Raw genomic sequence first — 19,779 nt, 5'->3', positions numbered from 1 at the left:
AGGAAAGAAATAAGGAGGACACCAAACGCACACACTGCTCCTGGGACTTTTTTTTATTTTTATTTTTTTGTTTTCGTTATTTTTCTTTTTTTTTTTTTTAGTATGGAGGCTCAAGTATCAGATGTAGATTCCATTTAAGCTTTACAAAAAAAACAAAATCGAAACAAAAAAAAAAAACCCTTTTGCATTCCATAAAAATCGACAGAAAAGCGCCTTGGAACCAGGCTCGAGAAGAGCAGAACGTTCAGCAGGTCTCCTAACGGCGGTCTCCTTGCCCGTCTGGTTGAGTCAGTATAGTACAACACGGAGGAACACCCTCTCTTCCCTCCCTCCCACCAGCCATCCCCTGTGCCCAGCCCCCAAACATACGTGGAATAGATTTTTTTTTTTTTCCAGTTCTTCCTCTTTCACACACCACAGTATTTAATAAATTTTTGTTTTACATTTTTTACACCAATGTAACAAAAAGGCAGGAGGGGTGGGAGAGGAAAAGACAAACAATGATCCGTGTTTATGCATATAAATGGGAGGAGGGTGGAAGGGGGGGGGAGAAAGAAAAAAAACAAACCATGGACTTCTACAGAAACATAGCCTAAGGTCTCGATAGTAAAATGTGGTGCAAAGTAGGCCTCAGAGACTGAAAAAGTTTGTACAGCTTTATTCATGGGGAGAAGATGGCGTTGCATGGATAGTACTGAATGCGAGTTGTGATGTGATTGATGTAACAGAAGAGGGGAGGGGAGGGGAAATGAGTTTTCTAAGAAAGGAATCTAATGAGTGCATGGCATGTCTCGTTAGCATGAAGAGTATTTTAACTTTGCTGCTTTCTCTTCAAAGCCTCCACCAGGTCATTTTTGAGAGCTTCTTGTTTTGATTTGTCTGCAAAAGTCTGCACAGACCTGTTGGGAAAGAGGAAGCACAAATCAGAAGCGATGCAGCTGAAAGCAGGCCCTCGGACCAGGTCTTCTGGCACGTGAGTCAATAGCAGAAGCACCTCAACTCAGGCTTAGAGGAAACAAAACTCAGCTCGCCTGTTTTAAGTAGGGAAGACAGAAAGCAAAGTGAACACTTTAGTGAGTAAATCAAAGCAAAATCCACTCTAGCAAGGATGGCACCAAAAGACACGCTTCCCATGAAGCTGCACTCAGCCTCCCGGTGCTGGAAGGAGATTCCCAATTTTCATGTTACAACTGGAAAAAATCCAGATGTGCTACCAGCAAAGGGTGTTAGCGCTCTCCGGCTCAAAAGGGTCGTGATGTGAAGGTGGAGCAATCCAGCCTCTTCCCGGGAACGCGGAAGGGGCCGGGCTGCGGGAGCTCCTGAATGTTCTCGCAGAGAGTTTTCCTGGGCTAGGGCAGCACGTCAAAACCTCCCGCCAGCACGTTCACCGGGGGGGGGGGGGAAAGCTGCCAGAGTTTCTGATCTGCAATTTGCTTTTCCAGCTTATACTTCACCTACGGTGCCTGGCAAACCAAAGCAGCCGAAGAAGAACAGAGATGCTGTAGGCAAGATTAGTGCAGGGGTTCCCTTTTACTAAAAGTTTGGTCACGGGAAAAAAAATTACATCTTTAAGGATTCGTCGTGGCTCCCTGCTCTGTACGATGGCTGTGGAGGAACTTCCAGCAGCGCAATAAGAGACCCTATTTAAAAAAACCCCAAACTCATAAATATGATCATCAGTAGAATAATGACACTAGACTTTCCAGGAGATGCTAACACAACGGAGAAGGGATTAGCATCCACTTTGGTAGGATTTCTTCCCACACAAACTATAGTTCGCACTGTCTTCTGTAGTCAAAGCTACCTTATTTTGCCTGGACGCCATCTGCTGTAAACAAGGCCATTCTTTGTGTCTGTTATTTTCCTAACATTTTTATAACAGTATTTCCATTCTCTTGTCTCCGGAGAGTTCCACTGCTTTAATAAAAATATATACGTTTTATATTTGCATTTGTCATAGGCTAAAGAAGTGGTTCTCGGCCACTATCAACAAACAGCGCGTTTTCCCCTTCGTCAGCTTAACGCATTAAAGACAACATCTGTAACTCATTAGGAGTTGGAGGGGAAGGTTAAGCTGGCTCAGGGTTAGTCACTGCCGCGCGTCCCAGGCATCCAGAGCGAACGAGAGCACAGGAACGAATCCCTTTACGGGCTGTGCCGAGCACGAGCAAATGGAGGCTAGGAACGTTTCAGCAGAGCTCGAGCGGGACTGAAGTTTCAGGCTCCAAGGCAATTCAAGATACACAAGGCAAACAGGGGATACGCGTGTGCGGGAAGCTCCTGTTTACTCAGAAGTCTCGGGAAGTGCCACAGCCATGTTTTTTCATAACTGCAAGGACAGGCATTTATTTCCAAGATTTCTCGTCTTTCTGCAAGGAAGACTAAGATTACAGGGAATTTGTTCATTAAAGTGCTGTACCACAGCTGTAAAAACTGACAGCGCGCAAGGGACAGAGTCCAAGGGGTTTTGGATAGAGTAAGTCCAAGCTAACACCGCTTTGGGTACACGACCACGTGCTGTTTTCTTGCTCCCGAGCTAGAGTGCAAAGTGGTTAAGTCCTGCCACATCTCAGAGCGTGATATTTCAAATGGAGTAAGGGGGAAGAGCAACACTTAAAAATGAAATCACAACATTTAGTCGGCCAGATGAAGAATTAACCCTCGGGTGAGACATGGATCAAATGTTGTTTTTCAGTCCGCAGGAGTTAGGGGTTAGTTCTGGTCTCGGTTATCATGCAGAGGTCTCGGCTGGGTGAGTCCTGGTTTAGTGCCGGTTGTCACACCTCACAGGCAGGGGTACCTGGATTGGTTTAGTTATCAGGCTGGATGTAGATCTGGCGCTGGGTCAACACTTGAGAAAGCTCCCTCTGCAACTGCTTATACTTTTGGTTGTCGGGGATAGCATCAATAGATCTACAGAGAGCAGTTTAGAAAGGAGGGAGGTAAACAGGGAAAAGAACAGTCAGAAGAACTCAGTAACACAGAGTTGGGATGCTGGAAACCACACTCAGGAAGGATAAGTGTAAAAACATAGGTTAGAAGAAACAGGGAAAAGGCTGGAGGGAAAGGCAAAGCCAGCTGCTCCGCGTCTCACAAGTTCTCAACAGACCAGCTCACCACCGCAGAGAATAACACGGCTCAAACAGAGCAACGGGGGGACGTAGGAAATAGATTCAATTACAAAAGCTTAAGGCAATGTTCACAAGGAAAAAGGCTGCATTACATATTTTCCTTTCATGTTAATAAATGCTTCCTGGCTAAACCCCTGCACACCACAAATGAAAATAGAGGCCTGTTATGAAAGCAGGGGTTTCGGAAAAAAAAAAAAAAAAGAGAGCAGCTGCTTTCGCAGATACTGTCGACTGCTTCTGCCCATGCTGTTAAGAAGGCAGCGCAAATATTTAATTAGCACCATTATTCTATCATCTGAAGGAGAGGTTACGGCTTTTTTTTCCCCTCATATTCCAGTACAAAGAGCATACGTACTTGCGCCGTTCGTCTATTCTGCATTATCACACTGCGCAGGAGAGGTCTATTTGCAACGTTTAAAATGAGGTGATTTGGCCTCACACTTCTGCACTTTCCTCTAGGAGTCTCAGAACAACCAGCTTGGGATTTCTACGCACAATTCCTGACCAGGTGAGAGCAGGGGTTGCAAAGCCCAGTGAGGTTTCCCTCAAAAAGGCACGGAGGGCTTATTCACTTATCTTTCTAGTACACCGTATTTTGGCCAGAGGTGTTGAGACAAAGAGAGAATTTAAAACAAAGCCTAAATATTGCAAGTCATTAATGTCATGTCTTAACTCTGGGACCAGCTGGCTTTTTTTAAGGATACTAGGAAGAAGATTCAGAATTTAAGTACCACTTCTAGGAATGTGGAAAAGTAAAATGCCCAATTAAAAATAATCCTGAAGAACAAGCGTTGCTAAGTGCTATTTTCTTCCTGTTGAGGGAACAAGGGATTAAAACATTGCTTCAAATTCCTGCAGTTAAAAGGCAGAAGAGCAATGTTCCCCAAACACCACACCACAAACAGTGTTTCCAAACCGTGGTGACTAATTAGAGACGTGAAAAGACTTTGTGTAGGACAGGGGAGTTCCAGCAGAAGGCGGCTGACCCGGGCCAGGCTGGGGACAGCACCACGGGCACTACGGGGACTGCAGGCAGCAAAGCGGATGCAGCAGCCAGCCGGAAAGCCCCTTACCTCAGCCCATTGACGATGTCCTTTGTTTTTCCAAAATAAATCTCGTTCAGTGTACTTCTGATTTTGTTTTCCATATCCTATGAGAAAGCGAGAAACCAGATTCTTAGTCATTCCACTCGTTTTTAGCGCCGATGCAGTTACACTCTGCTGCGTGTCTTACACGTTCATCTTGACGCACAAAATTCGCCACAGCATAGTGCAACCCAGATGACCGCATCTGCGTGGTTTTATCTAAGAGAGAGGTTTAGCTCCATTGCTGTCTGAGCAATTTCTCCTCCTCATTATCGCTCTAGGCTGTGCACACCAGATCCCTGTTCAGGACCACAAGAGGGCAGTTTCTGCCCAGCTATCCAATTTTTCTGCATCCAACTGCAAAAAGGAAATTGCATCTCACCTCGCCCTTACCTGACAATTTGCTGGCCCTGAACAGAGGCCAAGTTGCAAGTCAGTCACTCAGCATGACCAACGGGTCAAGAGTTTTGCGCTTGCGGGTTTCTTTGAATGTTTGAGCTATTGACTAATTCATTAAACCTGTGCAGCAAACGGTTTTGAGAAATATCTTGCAAATAAGCAGTATCATCTTCTTTCCTTAGGTCACTTTCACTCAAGCCAAACACTCAGCAAAGGGACCAAAAGAGAAATACCTGCCTGCTTTCGAGTCCCCAGTTTCTTTAACATACGCATTATAATCTATTTTATTTAAGAATTTCCTCCTCTTTTCCCAAAGCGGCTATGAAGGTCAAGGAAATCTAAAACATCTTTATACAGGACAGCGTTGCACCAAAGCCCTTCTGAGCGGCTAATACAATCACACGCGTCATACGCTGAGCAAACAAGACGGACAACCGCAATAAAACAACGTTCCGACAAAAACAATTCCAGTGGATTTAATAAGTGCTTACTAGGCACCGAAATTTCAGTCTAAAGGATAGTTCCGTATATTACAGCCTGCCTTTAAATAATTCTGTCCAAAAGCGACTGTACAAATGAGCACGACGGTAGGAAATTGCTAACTAGTGCTGAATTAACTAGCGATCAATTATTTTACAGGAAGGTCACTACTGTATTGAGTAGGAGAGAGCGAAGCAGTGCACAGAAGGGACTTTTTGTGTCTACAACCTGTCGCAAGGCACCCTAGGAGGAGCGCTAAGCCATCAAACACAACATTAGAAGACCAGACTCGGTACAAAAGGAGTAAATAACTTTGTAAAGACAAAAGCACACAACAAAATTCTTAGGCATGGGACCGAACACGGGCAAGAGAGCCTGCAGCAGGCTCAAGCCGTGATGGCTTGACTATACTTACCTCTACCAAGCGTCCGATATTGGCTATGTGTGGAGAGGAGTCGCTCACAGTCTCATCTTTCTCCATCTAGAACAAAAAAGACATGGAGCCATTGGTAAAGTGAAAATCAGATGGTAGATAGGTAAAAACTTTACATATCAAGAGAGGGGATGGAAGAACGTGGATGTCAGCATCCTCGAGTAACTATTCTTTCTATGTGCATACGGACTAAAACCATAACGAGAAATTCCCAGAACTAGACAAGTGACTCACATCTTCGTAACGGGAGTATAATGTAATGAAAACCATGAATCACAATAAAACCCCGTTGGCACCAGCGAGCTCCTTCGCTTCTACGTAACCCAAAGGCGTAGCCAGGCACTACAGAACGGTCCTTCCCCACCCGCTAAGGGGCTGCAGGAGATCTACGGTAGTGCACGCGCCGCAGGACGAGCAGCACAGTAGCACAGCCTGGGGATGTGAAAACAATGTTGTTGTTGATGAGATTCACACAAGTTCGGTGCTGTCAGTTTAGCAGCTGTAAACTATCCCTGCAAAACCAGCTGCTTCTTTTCATCTTCATCTCGATGCTATTTCCAGCACATGTGGAGCATCGTCTCCATTTTCAGGCTCTCCTAGGGAACCGCACCTCAGACGTGATTTATCTCCCAGTACAAAGGGAAGGAAGAGAGAACGCAAAAGTCACAGCTACCTACAAGACTGGTGATGATTTAAACTACCGCCGACTTTAAGATGACATCCGTATGCAATTATAAAGGAAGAGAAATATCACAGAATTTGTCTTTTGGTGTTTTCTTTTAGATCCACAAGCTGAACCAACTCATCGTACATCTGCCCAGCTGTTTGGGGAAAGGAAGTATTGGGGGGAAGCATGGAGGGAAGAAGCAGACCACAGTTTGTAGGAGCAGCTCAGAGTTGGATCGCACTAAGTGCGTAACGATACCATACTCCTAGCACTGCCGGAACAGGAGACAGGTACCAAACCAGCCGAGATTCAGAAACCCTCTCCTGACCGAGATCAAAACTGGGAGCTGGCACAGTAAAATGCCACGTGCTCTTTATTTGATCCGCCTTTGCCTAATGTGATGTTCATCCAGAGGCCATGGCTGGTCATGCATGATCTGTAAGCTTCCGGTGCTAGAAAAAAGACCATCTCCCCCAGTTCTTGAGATGAAAATTCTTCTGACTAAATGCAGACAAGCTGCTGAACAATGAGTATCGGTCCCAGGAAACTCAACTGATACAAGATGTGCTGAGATGGCATGAAAACAAAACTGGGAGAAAAATGTAGTGGGAAGAACAGTCTTCAAAGGGTTTTACTAATCCCACTGAATTCTCTTATCCATCTGTTCATATCCCTCCCTCAGGGTAGACTTTAAAAATCTGGGCCAGCTACAGGTTTCTTCTAATAAGCCAAGTATCTAACAGGCTTGGGGAAGCATGTAATTTGGTTGGAAGCCTGAAGGCAAAAGATAACCTCGAAGTGGGGGAGAAAAAGAACAAGAACGTTTAAGTTTTCCTTTAGATTACAGTCAGATTGTTTACATATAGTGGAGACATGCCGCCTGGAGAATGGATCCAATCACAGCAGAGGGAGAATATAAATCCAAACTATGCAAACGCACATATACATGTTACAGTGAGTTTGGGAACTATCAGCAAATTGACCAAATCTGGGGCAGCGGGGGAGTTGGCAGCGGGTAATTTACTTCCACGGGTTCCCCACGGCGTCTACTCCACACCTGGACACGCCAAGCGCGTTGGTAAGAAACAGAATCTGAAAATAGAATTATTTTTGCAAAATGTATGTTATTACATCTCCATAAAACCTGCTGCCAGAAGGAAAACATTTTGTATATGCTGTAGAGAAGGCCAGATGTTACGAGAGGTCGTTTTAATGGAGTTCAGAGTCAGTGAGCAGCCATGTTATACAAACAGCAGGGTTGGTGGGATTTTTAAAGGTTCCTTCCACAGGCTGTTACTGCCCAGGTCTAAGCAGAAAGCTTATAGCTGCTTAAAGAAAGGGGTTAATTTGCTTTGAGGGGAAATTCCATTCTGCAAGTTGCCGTTAACAAGCAGCTCATCTTCCCACTGTCACTCCCCATCTGCCGTCGAGCTTGGCCAAAAAACCTAACGCTCCACAACGAGCCAAGTCCAACGTACACGGCTCAGTCGCTCTTCTCCCGTCCGAGAGATACGCTGCTTGGCTTCCTTGCCTCATTTCCCCAGCCATCTGCTGCAAGTCTGACTCAGAGGGAAACTCACTCTTCTGGGTATATTAAGCTCTCGATGGCTGGCTGGTCACTTTGGATGTTTCCTGCATGGAACACAGCAGCTGTTTGGGCTTTCTGTAAACGTTTTTTGGAGGAAGAGTTAATACGAAAAGAGAAATGCAAGTTGGATAAACGCTTCGGTTCATCACGAAAGTGTCAAAAAATACTAGAAAGATAAGGAGGAAACTCATCCGCCATGTCACTCCGAAGAACTGACAACAACATCCACAGCTGCTCTGGACACGGAGCAATGTGCAAATCTTTTTAATGAAACACAAACAGACCAGGCGAGCCAAAGGCTCCCAAAGCCACAGCCAGTGGGCAGACTGAAGTCTCCAGGTGGAAAATATGTGGAACTATTTGGATATCAATGAGGCCAAATTTGGCCTTTTTCTCCAACCCTCGTTTCAAACTCGAACCATATAAATGAAGGCTGTGAGCTCTATATAACTCGCAGCTTTGCACAAATCCACTGAGAACTTACCTCATCCTTCCGCGGCCTTCAAGCATATTTATTTCTATCAGCGTAACCAAGGTACCCCTCATCCTTTACCAAACTGTAAATTCAAAACCCTGAGTATATCTGGAGGCTGTATATTATTTCTCTATGCTACTAGTCCATATTTGCTCATCTCTTCTACCTCTTTTATTCCAAACCAACTACTATATAACTGAACCACTGTAAAAATCCATGAGTTCATGTAAAGCAGAAATAATTTCCTGGACAGTTAGTGTTCAGTACATCTCTGCTACCCTCTGCACCCCAAAATACTACTCATTTAGTAACCGCTTGCTGAGGGGGAGCTTAAGGACTGTGACCGCTACAACTTGAAAATCTCTCTGGTGGAAATACACTCCCCATCTCCTCACTTAGCGCTACAACATCTGGAAGTTGGTGGCATAGGCCTTTACACGAAAGCTCAACTTGATGAAAATATATGACTTGTCTAATTGCAGAGCACAAGCCTCGGAGGATTTACCTGTTAGGATAAATGGCAGAATGTCTCTGCTGGTGTTTCACTGAGCTACAATATATCACAGCGCACATCTTCCTGAATGCAGGAAAAGTTCAGTTTGTAACAGATCAGCCTTCATCCAGCCCTGCAAAATGTTCCACCTTCGTATTTCAAATACGAAAAACCAACCTACATCTGTAGCGCTTTAATCTCGAATCCCAGGCTACGCTTCCCCTACGAATTCATACCCTCCCCTTCCCATACTGACAGATGTAAATAAACTCCAGCTTTTGAGCCAACTTCTTTCTCAGCAAACCGGCACTTCCTCGCAGCATTCGTCCTGGCTTCGGAAAAACACACAGGTTTTTTTGTGCACAGGATCTCCGAAAGGCACCTGTTAGTCTTGCCTCTAAGAAGGGAGCTCCAGAATTCTGTCCAAAGTGCTGTTTTGACTATTTGCCAGAACCTGGAAGGCTACCTCCACTTTGCATAAAATGAAACAGGACCGTACAGCTGCTCTTATCTCAAATAAAAGCGCAGCCTAATGAAACCACAAAATTCAGCCAAAGCACTGCAGTGCCACGGCAAGCAACACAAGCGATTCCAACGTACACACAAAGAGGACAGGACCCTGACGTCCGTCGGGGAGAGACAACCATCTGCCAAGCATCTGGCTTGAATCAGGAAGGGGGAGGGAGTTACCTGCAGTCACTGGAGAATGTGCAAGGTAATGGAAAAGCTGCTGGTATTTTCCATTTCCCTCTAAGTGTCGCTCCCGTTGTTAACTGAAGGTAGCACGTCCTGTCCTTTCCTCTCGGACGTACACCACTTCAATCCGCTGTCCCTCATCAAGGCAGACAGCGTCTAACACACGGATCACTCTTTCCCTCTCCAAATTCCAGCCTCATTCCTCGTATTTACTGAAGCCTGCCAGTGTCGGATGTGAGCTGGGAGTTACTTCCTCCATCCTGGCCTGTGGTGCTTCAACTCTGAGCTCTCTTGAACCGCGTCCAGCCTTGTCTCCAGAACACAAAGTGCCTGGGAGAGCACCCTTGTTTAGGCAACTGTAAAAATAAAGCTCCCTATCTGACATTTTGTGCCTTTGGGGGGAAGGAAATGAAACAAAATTACTTTTCTCCTTCCAGTCCAACCCAAATGTTCTCCTGTCATGTCATTTATACTCAAAACCAAGATGACTACATTCACCGTGTCAGTATTTATTCCTAAAAACAACATATACTGCTAAGGATTAGAACAAAATGTTCACTAGGCAAGTAGAAAATGATTCTCTCACACATATGACTGTTTCAACAAGTATCTAATGAGGAGTCCAATGTGAAGATGTCACTTCAGCTTCAATTCTATCCAAGCTGTCAAACTAAAGTTATGATCAATGGATGCTACGTGCATGGATGCATCTCACTAAGAATTTATCTCACTAGATGGAGAGATGTGTGTTTGTGTGCGAATGCATATGTGCATGTACAAATTTATACATAGGCGCACACACAACCACATATAAGTTATGTATCTAAACATATAACATCGGATATTTTTTGTGCCTGTATACACACACACACTTCTATACTGAATCAGGAAAGAATTTGAACTCCTACATTTTAAACAAAGCCAAAATTCACAGCTCAGTGGAGAACAGATCACATGACATAGTATTTCAATTAGTTAAAACTCCAACTCTTAAAAAAAAAAATGTGCACGATTGAATTTTTAAAGCAAAAGCCTGAAGCAGTTCTTCTGAAAATCACCAGGCCGAGTAACTTGAAGCTAACCAAAGGAGATTTCCAGGTTCCCAAAACAGGTGAAGCCCTTACTCCCTCACATCGCTCCCTCTCTTGCCTTATTCTGCCCACTTACAAGCAGTAAATGCTCCTACAGTTACTTCCCAGTTCTAAACAAAGACAAAAGAAACAACTATTTACAACTATTTACGTATTTACAAATGCCAGCTCCTACTGTAGCACACCACAAACTGCACTGGGAAAGCCAAGGAGAAGGAGCAGTTTAGCGGAGAGGAGGAGACGCGTCAGTTCTCACTGTACGACATTCAAGTAGACATAGCGTGGGGAAACGCCTTCCGAGGAACATCACATCTCCGTGGCCCCCAGCCAGCCCTAAGAACACTCAAATACACAGTGTCTTGGGAAGAGAGAGAGAAAAATAAATTATTCTGAGAAATTCAGTGCGACGTTTCGGAACAGCCTCACCGGGAGCCTTCTAACAAAGAGCAGTCTGGGTGCATACGAGGTTAATTTTTTTCCCAAATCGTCTTGACAAAGGCAACGCCACCAACAAAAAAGCATGTTTGCGTCCGATGCAGGGCAACAACATTTCACCAACAGGCAATGACAGCAGAGAACAGCTGTTTCTAGGCTCTTGCTTCTCCATCCACGTTCAGCTGTACCACGCTGTCCAGGCACAAAAAGAAGGAAGAGCACTGCTTGATGAGTTGCACCAAGTGTCATCTCTGCAGCCATTAGGAGGAAGGGGAATTACCGAGCAAGTGCTTCCATACAAAGCTGCAAACGCTCCCCATAGCACAGCACCACGACATTTCAATGCGAGACATGCCTGGCTCTTCATAGCTGCCAGCGGTGGTCAATTAGGAGGCATTACATTAGCTGTTCCTCTACGCCTGCTTCTGGCCACCAAGTTAATCATTCCAGTCATCACTCAAAAAATACCCGATTTGCAGCTAGGAGTCGAAACTGGTTGCAAAGTAATGGCTCTCAACAGACTTCCCTTTCAAAGCATCGAAAGCTTCTCTCTGCCATCAGTTTGTAAGCCAGGATATTATAAAGCTTGCAAACACTTCAGAAGCTTCCACTGAAACACGAGGCCATCTGCTAGTCACATTTTAGGATCAAAGGTGCTCGGTCAGTAGCTTAAATGGGGAGTTGACCAGAACCACGTAGAATTCACCACAGACAAAGTTATTTCAAAATCAGCGCGCAGCCCTAGGTGATGCGGCACACCGAATTCGCAGCACGAGAAGCCCTGGAGTTCAGTCCAGCTATGGCTAAATAAATGGCTGTGCACGAACAGCTCCTCCTCGCGCCGCATACCTCAAGGCAGTAGGAAGATTTTGCTCTTCTCGCAGCAGATTCTGTCCCATGGCTGAGCCTCCTGCGGCATCTGCAAAGCCGAAAATCTCAGGCCCAAAGCGCAATTCCAAAACTCAAGTTTCCATTGTTTGTGCAGCAGCAGCGCATCATTACCCCAGTGGCTTTTTTATAGTTACTTACATTGGAAGCAGGCCCCTGCTCTAATGCATCACATATGAATTAAATGATCTGCTGTTCAAATGATGACAGAAGCATGAATCTCCCCACTGAAGCTCAGAGAGTGAAAGTCAAACTAAACAAGGCCTAGCAGTTCAGGCCAAGGTGTACTGAGGACACCCATTCTCAGCAGACTATTGTTTTCCTTGGCAGAGCTGCCACACGCCATAAGGCCATGGCCAGAGTCAAGCCCTTGGCCTCCACTTCACAGCTACGATTTAAAGTATTAGGAAGGCCTATGATTAAATATTTGTCCGGGTCACCATAACTCGGGTGTAATCACTGTAAACATTTTAAAAGAGTACGCAATGCTCAAAACTGTCTCCAAAGGCTCTTTTTTTTCCCCCCCTCCCCCATCAGCTTCTTCTGCAAGTCAACAACGTGGAAAGAAAAATCCTCTAGGTCCAGGGCAAGCTTCTGAGACTGCAACGCTAACACACAACTTCAACTCAGATCCTTCTTTCGTTTGCCTGGCTCAACGCTGTACAAAAACACGAGCCGTTTAACAGAGTCGGCATTGTCCTTTGTATGGAAAGCACCAGTCTGCCCCGGGAAGTCTCATAAAGGAGTTTTAGCTCCTGCCAATCTCTCCAGTCGCTCATGCCCATAACAATATGCCTGCTGTCCCCCCGAGTTTATTAGGCTGTTCAAGTCACTGATTTCCAAAGTCCAGATCTTAGGCAAATCCCAATTCATCAGCAGCTTGAGATACGGAGGAAGCAACCTTCGGCAGGTGGCTGGGGCAGAAGCACCTTCAACCAGTCTGCTACAACCTGCTTGTGGGAGACTGAAACAGCAGCATGGCCTGATCAGTCCTAAGTCTGGCAACTTACTTGCGAAAAATGGCTGTAGTAAGAGGAAATCAAAGCAATTAGCCCTGGCCCAAAAATTCAAGGTGTTTAGAAGAGGTTTAACTTTTATTGGTGTCCCAGTACGGCAGCAGCAAAACGCTTAGAGGGATATTAAGAGATACTCGAAGGTTTTAAGAATAAAAGAATCTTATAGTCAATACAAAATACAGGTTCAATCATGGTAGTCTAGCTGGCTTAAAAAAACAAAAAAGCAAGAAGAGAGATTGTCTTATATTTTTATAATCCGATGAGAATCTTCTGGTAAGGAGGTGGACAAATCTGATGGATAAAACTATCTGTCTGGACTACACCTAAGGAAGTATAAAAATTCAGGAATATCAAATGCAAAACTAACACTTAACAGAAAGACTAAGCTCCTACTGAAAGTTTTATATTTTTAATAGAAAGCCATCAAGCGAAGTTCAAGGGGCGTCTTGGTAACCACACATTTACGCATTGACTTTTGCACTGGATGGCAAATGCAGCAGGAGAAGAGATGTTTATACAACGCCTCACAAAAACTTTTTGGTCCTGACTGAGGCTACTAGGTACATAAATAAGGAAAGACATGCCCTGGGTCCGTAGCATAAACTAGAGCTAATATACAGACATACCTGTCTAGTAAGGCTGCCTCCAAGGTTCATGGTACCAGACCCAGTTTTATTAGTCTGCAGCCACAGCATCACCGTGGAGGTCAGCTTATAATGAGCAGTACGGCCATTGGATTTCTCCTGAAGGTGGAGAGGTAAGAAAAAGCAGAGAGACAAAAGATTAGACTCCCTCCAAAACCTAAAGGGTCTCTTGCCCCACAATCGGCAAGACAGATAGGTGTAGCTCCACTCACATAGCACAGCCTGTTTTTTTAAAAAATAACTGTATGCGTGCACATTCCCCCAAATTTCCAAAAGCAAATTTAGTTACAGCAATTAAACCTCCCATTACCTTGTTTTTATTACCTAATTAGTGATATTCATCTGTAGACCTTTATGTTAAAAAAAAAAAAAAAACTATCTCATGATCGCATGCACAGAAAGTAGCATACTTTCAATTCTTCTGGGATTCTTTTTGATTACAGCCCTGACTTATCTTTATCCAAATTGCTTCAGGGAATTCTCAAAAATTAACAGAGGAAAGGAGTTTACAGCCCCCAACACAATATTGCATTGTTCGGTGGAACACCTGCACTCGTTAATTGTCTGGAATTAACTGGGTTTTGTTTTCACTTAGGAATATCAGCTGCCCCAGAGGCTGTACCTGAACCTCCACCACGTGGATGGAATCCCAGCATCCCTTAATCTTCTTTGATCCATCTCCAGCTTTCTTAATGAGGATCACACCGGCGAAACCATGATCCAGATCCCAGAGGTAGACAGAGGAGACTCCACCTTCAAAATACCTGCAGGAAGCAATCCAGCAGGCAGGTTAAAAGCAAGCAAGATCCAAGCCAGGCTCAGATAATAACAATTATCATAACCTTAAACAGGCAGAGTCTCTATATCCTAGTAAAGGTACATTTTTTTAAAGATAGCACACTCTCAACAGCTAGATACCTAGAAACACAGCAGTTCAAAATAATTTTACAGTGCATTGATTTTAATTTAAAGAAACTGTATATTTCTCTTAAGGAGAATAAAAGTCTAGTGAGAAATGGAGCTAGTTACAGATTTCCATAGTTCTTGAGCAAACAGTTCCTCTGATTCCAATTAACTCTAACAGCTGGTAAAAGAGCAAGCTACAAAGTAGGCTGAAAGTAAGGCTTTATTTTATAGGGTTTGGGTTTTTTTTTCGCCCTTTTCTCTCCCTATTGGGAAAGTCTGGAAGTTCTTTACAGCAAAGTCCGCTAATTAAGACAAAAGGGAGCAAGTAAGTAGTTTTACGCTGCTGTCTGAGAAGTCTGTGTGAAGCTGATTTTTTGATTTATCCCAAGCGGAGTTAAATTGAAACCCAGGTTCTTAGAAACGGAGGGACGCTGCCTAGGTTTACACACAAGTCCAGCTTGGGATGTGGTATACAACAGAGAATAAGGCAAACCACCTAACTGCAGTTTTCTGGTAGGTAAAAGTACATTTTTAGAAAACTATCAAAACGATGACCTCTGCAGAGCTCAACCACATCTTTGCGACAGTTGCGTAGGCACCTTCAGCGCTAGATCAAACACGCACTTTAAAATAATGGTAAACAAGCCAAGACTGGGAAGGACGACACACAAGACAAGTTTGGCTTCTAGAAAACTGAAACTGTAACCTACAGCATTTTACGCTCGAGAGGGTTTCCACTCTCAAGTTATCCAATAGCCTTAGGGAGTATCACGCAGGAGGCAACACGCTCTCCTGGCACCAAGCTCCTCCATCTCGGTGAGGAACTTAGGTGGCACAGAACTACCACCTCTCCTGAAGAGTTAAGGAGAGCGATCTTCATCAGAGAGGCAATTCAAAACACAGCCTGAAGATTTTCAGTAGTCCAAAACGCTGAGCACACACCAGATGCGAGGTTCTCCAAGCACTCGTATAAAGCAGACAAAACACCTGAGAATTTCGTGTCCGGAGGAGAGCAAAAGCCTTTCATCCAAAGAGACGGGGAGCTTCTCTGACTGACAGCTCCCAGCAGCTAAGCTGGAAAAATGGCAGGCGGATTAAACAGTCCTATATCCCTGCCTCTTGCTGTCACGAGCAAGATAATCACACAGCCCTGCAAGTGCCTGCATGTTTCTCCTCTTCGGCAAGAAAGGAAAGCATCACTCATCGCAGACACGAGAAACTTGTTGAACCCTCCCACCTTCATTCTCCCCTCCTTTTCAAACACGAGCTTGACATTTGTTAACGGCACTCAAGATTTAATTTACTGTGCCATTTTGGACTTTACGTATTAGCTTGAAGTGCTGTAGATTCAAAAAAACTCGGAGTCCCTTTTAACCCATCCTTTTCTGCAAGCTGGGAGAAAAGAGAGCATGAAATTATTGCAAAGACTTGGCGTTCAAGCAGCAACCAAACAGCACTGTCCTATGACGTTTGTTTAGCCACTGATAATATAATGTTTAAAAAAGGACTCTGCAGCAATTTAAACCTAACAAACCAACACACACCTTTTTGACAGCTCCTTGAAAATTCACAAGTGGATTTTAGCTACCACGGTTAATGGGAAATTCAGTTCCTCAACAAACCCTCACTGATGCTTCCTCAGACAAAAGAGCAGTGCAAACGAAAGGCTACAGAGCAGAAATTATTATCTATTTCCAGAGCAAGTCTGCTGAAGAAAATAGATATGTCTCTTGTAAGTGAATTCACTCAAAATGAACTGGCAGCCCCTCAGAATACTACAGTGTGTACGGAGAGTTTCCCCATTACCCATTTTATGAGCTTGCTAGAAGCATGAAACATTAATTAAGCGAGGGACTGAAACAAGGGTTTTGGAAATTTATTCTTACCTACTGTACTTTGATCCTAATGACATGAAACAGGAAAAAAATAATTTTTATGTGCTTCACCTTTATGAGATTTTACATAAAGGCTTTTGTGGGTATTTTAAGAATGTGCTAAAATGTTGTCTGAAACCACATAAAACCATCTGAAGAACCTCCCGCCAGAACTAACAGCACACACATGGAAATGCTTTAACTCGCCTTTGTATACTTAATGAATCAAATATAGTATTAATATTGTTTTAAATACTAACATGCTATTTCAATAAAGTTGCTTTGACATAGCCAGATCCAGTATCTTGAGACTTAAACAACAATGCCAGTGACTGAACAGTTATGAATCTAAGGCACGCTGGGATAAATATAAGCCAAAGTCTGCTGGGTACTTCACCAATATTTAACCATACCAAAAAAAAAGAGAAAAATCACGCATTTTTCATGGGGAGAAAATATGTATCATTGATCACAACATTATATTTCACCTTTCTGCACGCAGCAACTAAAATGTACTTAAGCAAGAGATTTCTGAAGACTACTTAAGCCCAGGAAAGCAATGTTTGGGGAGGGGAACATTCCTTGAAACCTGTTTTCTTCAAGAAAAATAAAGCAGTGCTGCAGGTTAATTGGCTGCTACATAATAGAAAAGTGGATGACAGGCAGAGCAGCAGGAATTTAAATCTACCTTCATGCACTTGGATTTGCTGCGAGAAGACTGGACCCTCTCCAAGAAACCCCCATCACCGGATGAAAAAGCAGCAGGTAATAAAATCCAAGCAGGAGAGGCGACCAGCTCGGAAAACGCTCCTGCGAGGCACAAACCGACATCTTCTCCGTTAAAGAAACGGATGGGCAAAGCAGATGCAGGCCCGTGGAGACAGCATTTGAAAGCGTCACGCCGTTCCTGGATCGGACGGAGTCGTCTTTGATCGCCCGCCCCGATACCCCTGTTCTGGGCACATTATCCTTCCAGATTTCCCGTATAACAGCGTTTCTAAATGGCACGTGGCAGAGATGATCTTCTTTAAAAGTGCTCACGTTCTCTCCCAAAGCATCCAAGGGCCAACACAGATCAGACGCCCACGAGATCCCATGTAGGAGGAAAACTCCATTTCAGGCTGGGGTACCTCAGAAACAGCCCCAAATGCTAAACCACTTTTTAAGGGTGGCATTTAAGGCAAAGAAATCGCACACAGCTCCCTCCAGCAGGTACTCTGGGTTACACCTACGAGGGAAAAGCTTGTTAGAGAAAAATGAAAACCATGGCCTTACGGTTGTCTAACCAGTCACGTCACTTTATTGACCACCAAAAGGTTATGCTGCCGGATGATATCCGTAGCTGCTAGGGAGCTCTGAGGACAGTCACTGCTCCTCCAACTCTGAAAAACTGCTTTATAGAGGTCACCCAGGAAGCTGATTGAAAGCCGTAAGGCCCAATACGATCATTCGCTCTTGGTACAAAATTCAGAATAGCATTTCACCAAAAATCATCTCTAGTTTTCAAGTCATGATCAAAAGCTCAAGCTCTATTATCCATTACTCATCAACCACAGAACTCCTGGAAAAAGTCTTTTATATATATACATACAAAAAAAAACAGTCACACTTTGGACTGACCTACTTTCTGAATGTGAGAATAAAAGAAAATATTTAAGCTAAGAGTGATCCAAAGCTTTATGAAGTGTTTGAAGTTTAGGTGGGTGGAGACACAGGATGGAAACTTGTTTAAGCAACTCTAATAGTAACCATGAAACGGGGAGAGGGTGGCCAGGACAAAGCTGTAACTTCCCGAGGGACGCGACAGGGGAGGAAAGCCCCCCAACTTCCAGCATACCCCTCCAAAAAGCAGGAGAGATGAATCGCCTTGTTTTGCCATTAAGGAACAGATCAGAAAAGACACTGTAACCTTCCCAATACCCTTCTACACTTCCCACAAGCCCTGCAATGAATGCTGGACTATATACCGAGAAAATGAGTTTCCACCACGGAGCAATAAAAACAAGCTATGACTCTCAATTACACTTTAGAACCAAATCACTCATCCATAAAAACACTTGTGTATTTTCCAGTAAGTAACCGAGAGCCAAAGACAGTGGGTGGGTTTTTCTATCTGGCTTACGACTCTTGCAACACTAAGCCACCAAATCCTGATGCCAAGTACCAGTACCTGGAAGCTCAGCTTGGCCGTGCAAGTCTTCCAAAGAGTTGCACAATATTTCGGACTGGATCTCGTAAAGCAGCAGAGTTTATTTTCCTTTTTTCCAGAGGTTACATGGATATTTCTTCCAACTGCTGAAGTTTAGCACGGAAAAGGAAGCATCTCCATCTATCTAGATCAGACTTCAAGACACTCACTTTAAAAAAAAAATATATATATATATATATATCTACCCCAAAGAAAAATTTGCAGCATTCACCTACAAACGTTTTTACTAGAGTGACAATGACTAAAGTCACAAGCGGAGAAGTTAGTGTCTAACAGCAATCCAAACCCACAAAAAACATTACCTAAAAGACTGGATAAGACAGCAGACACCTCAACTGTTGCTAAAACAGGCGACGGTGTGTCATGGCGAGCGACTTGGTACAGTTTTCACCGCGCGCTCCCCCCTACGCCTGCACCCCGTCATTTCAAACCAGCACAGCAATAGCAACAGAAAGGTGAAGAAAGGGGGAAGTTTGAGCAACCCGCCTCCCACCAAACCCAAAACTCTGCTGAGGGTTTTATTCAAATCACCTGCAAACCAGGGAGCTCAAGCAAGGGGAGAAGCATCCTTAGGACAACGCCAAGAGATCAGAGTTGTCTCTAATTTCACCGCACCTCTGTCATCAGTCCGGCTTTCTTGTAATGAGGCTAATTAGTTTGTTCTGTAATAAAAGGACAGGTTGGTACCAGACGTAACACTTCTCCTACTGGCTCGAGTGCAGACGATTTAAAATTCCTCTTCCCCTCCTTCCTTGCTCCCAGGAGAGCAACCGTATAACACTATATAGAATGTTACCTAAATGCTTAAAATGAAGGTAAAATGTTTGCGTACTCAGAGCAGCTGTTTTTCACCGCAGTTTATGAACACAGCCCCAAGTATGCCTGTGGACTCTGTACAGGTATTTTACAGAAATTCTTTCCAGCATACACAGGTGCACAAGTCCCCTGAGCAAACATACCAATCTACTTAGGTATGTGTAACTTCCATGCCAGTTGTACTTAAAAGCACACATCTGGACCGCGGTGGGATGACTCAAAATCCAAGCAGAGCTGTGCAGTGCAAGAACTCTGCACGGAAGGAAAACAGTATTCAAACAACGGGATCCTGAAGGCGAAAAATCTCCCAGAACCTCAGGTTCTGTGGCTTTTTAATACCTTTCATTATTAAAAAAGAACCCAAAAACATATTGCTCACATTTCCCTTGCCATCCAGTCGCTCTCGGCCTATGGAACCTAATGATCAAATCCCTTTTGAGAAGTCACCTGGAA

General features: G+C 44.1%; 1 protein-coding gene across 2 annotated transcripts in view; it reads right to left on the bottom strand.

The window, feature by feature from the left end:
• Window positions 1-642: 642 nt before the first annotated feature.
• CAPZB (capping actin protein of muscle Z-line subunit beta) overlaps window positions 643-19,779 on the bottom strand; it is a 62,658-nt gene continuing 43,521 nt past the window's right edge. The window contains exons 6-11 of one of the 2 annotated variants that reach the window (XM_067311135.1): window positions 14,144-14,285; window positions 13,504-13,620; window positions 5,511-5,576; window positions 4,205-4,281; window positions 2,801-2,913; window positions 818-899 (exon numbers count right to left, since the gene is read on the bottom strand). In XM_067311135.1, coding sequence (XP_067167236.1) covers window positions 2,811-2,913; window positions 4,205-4,281; window positions 5,511-5,576; window positions 13,504-13,620; window positions 14,144-14,285 — 505 coding nt within the window. In that variant the 3' untranslated portion in view covers window positions 818-899; window positions 2,801-2,810. Of the gene's footprint in view, window positions 900-2,800; window positions 2,914-4,204; window positions 4,282-5,510; window positions 5,577-13,503; window positions 13,621-14,143; window positions 14,286-19,779 lie in introns of both variants that reach the window. The other variant, XM_067311134.1, reaches the window with a different exon arrangement.

This window comes from Apteryx mantelli, chromosome 26 (assembly GCF_036417845.1).
Source record: "Apteryx mantelli isolate bAptMan1 chromosome 26, bAptMan1.hap1, whole genome shotgun sequence".
NCBI lineage: Eukaryota > Metazoa > Chordata > Aves > Apterygiformes > Apterygidae > Apteryx > Apteryx mantelli.
Note: the sequence above shows the minus strand (reverse complement) of the source record. Positions and strands in the feature narration are given on the sequence as shown.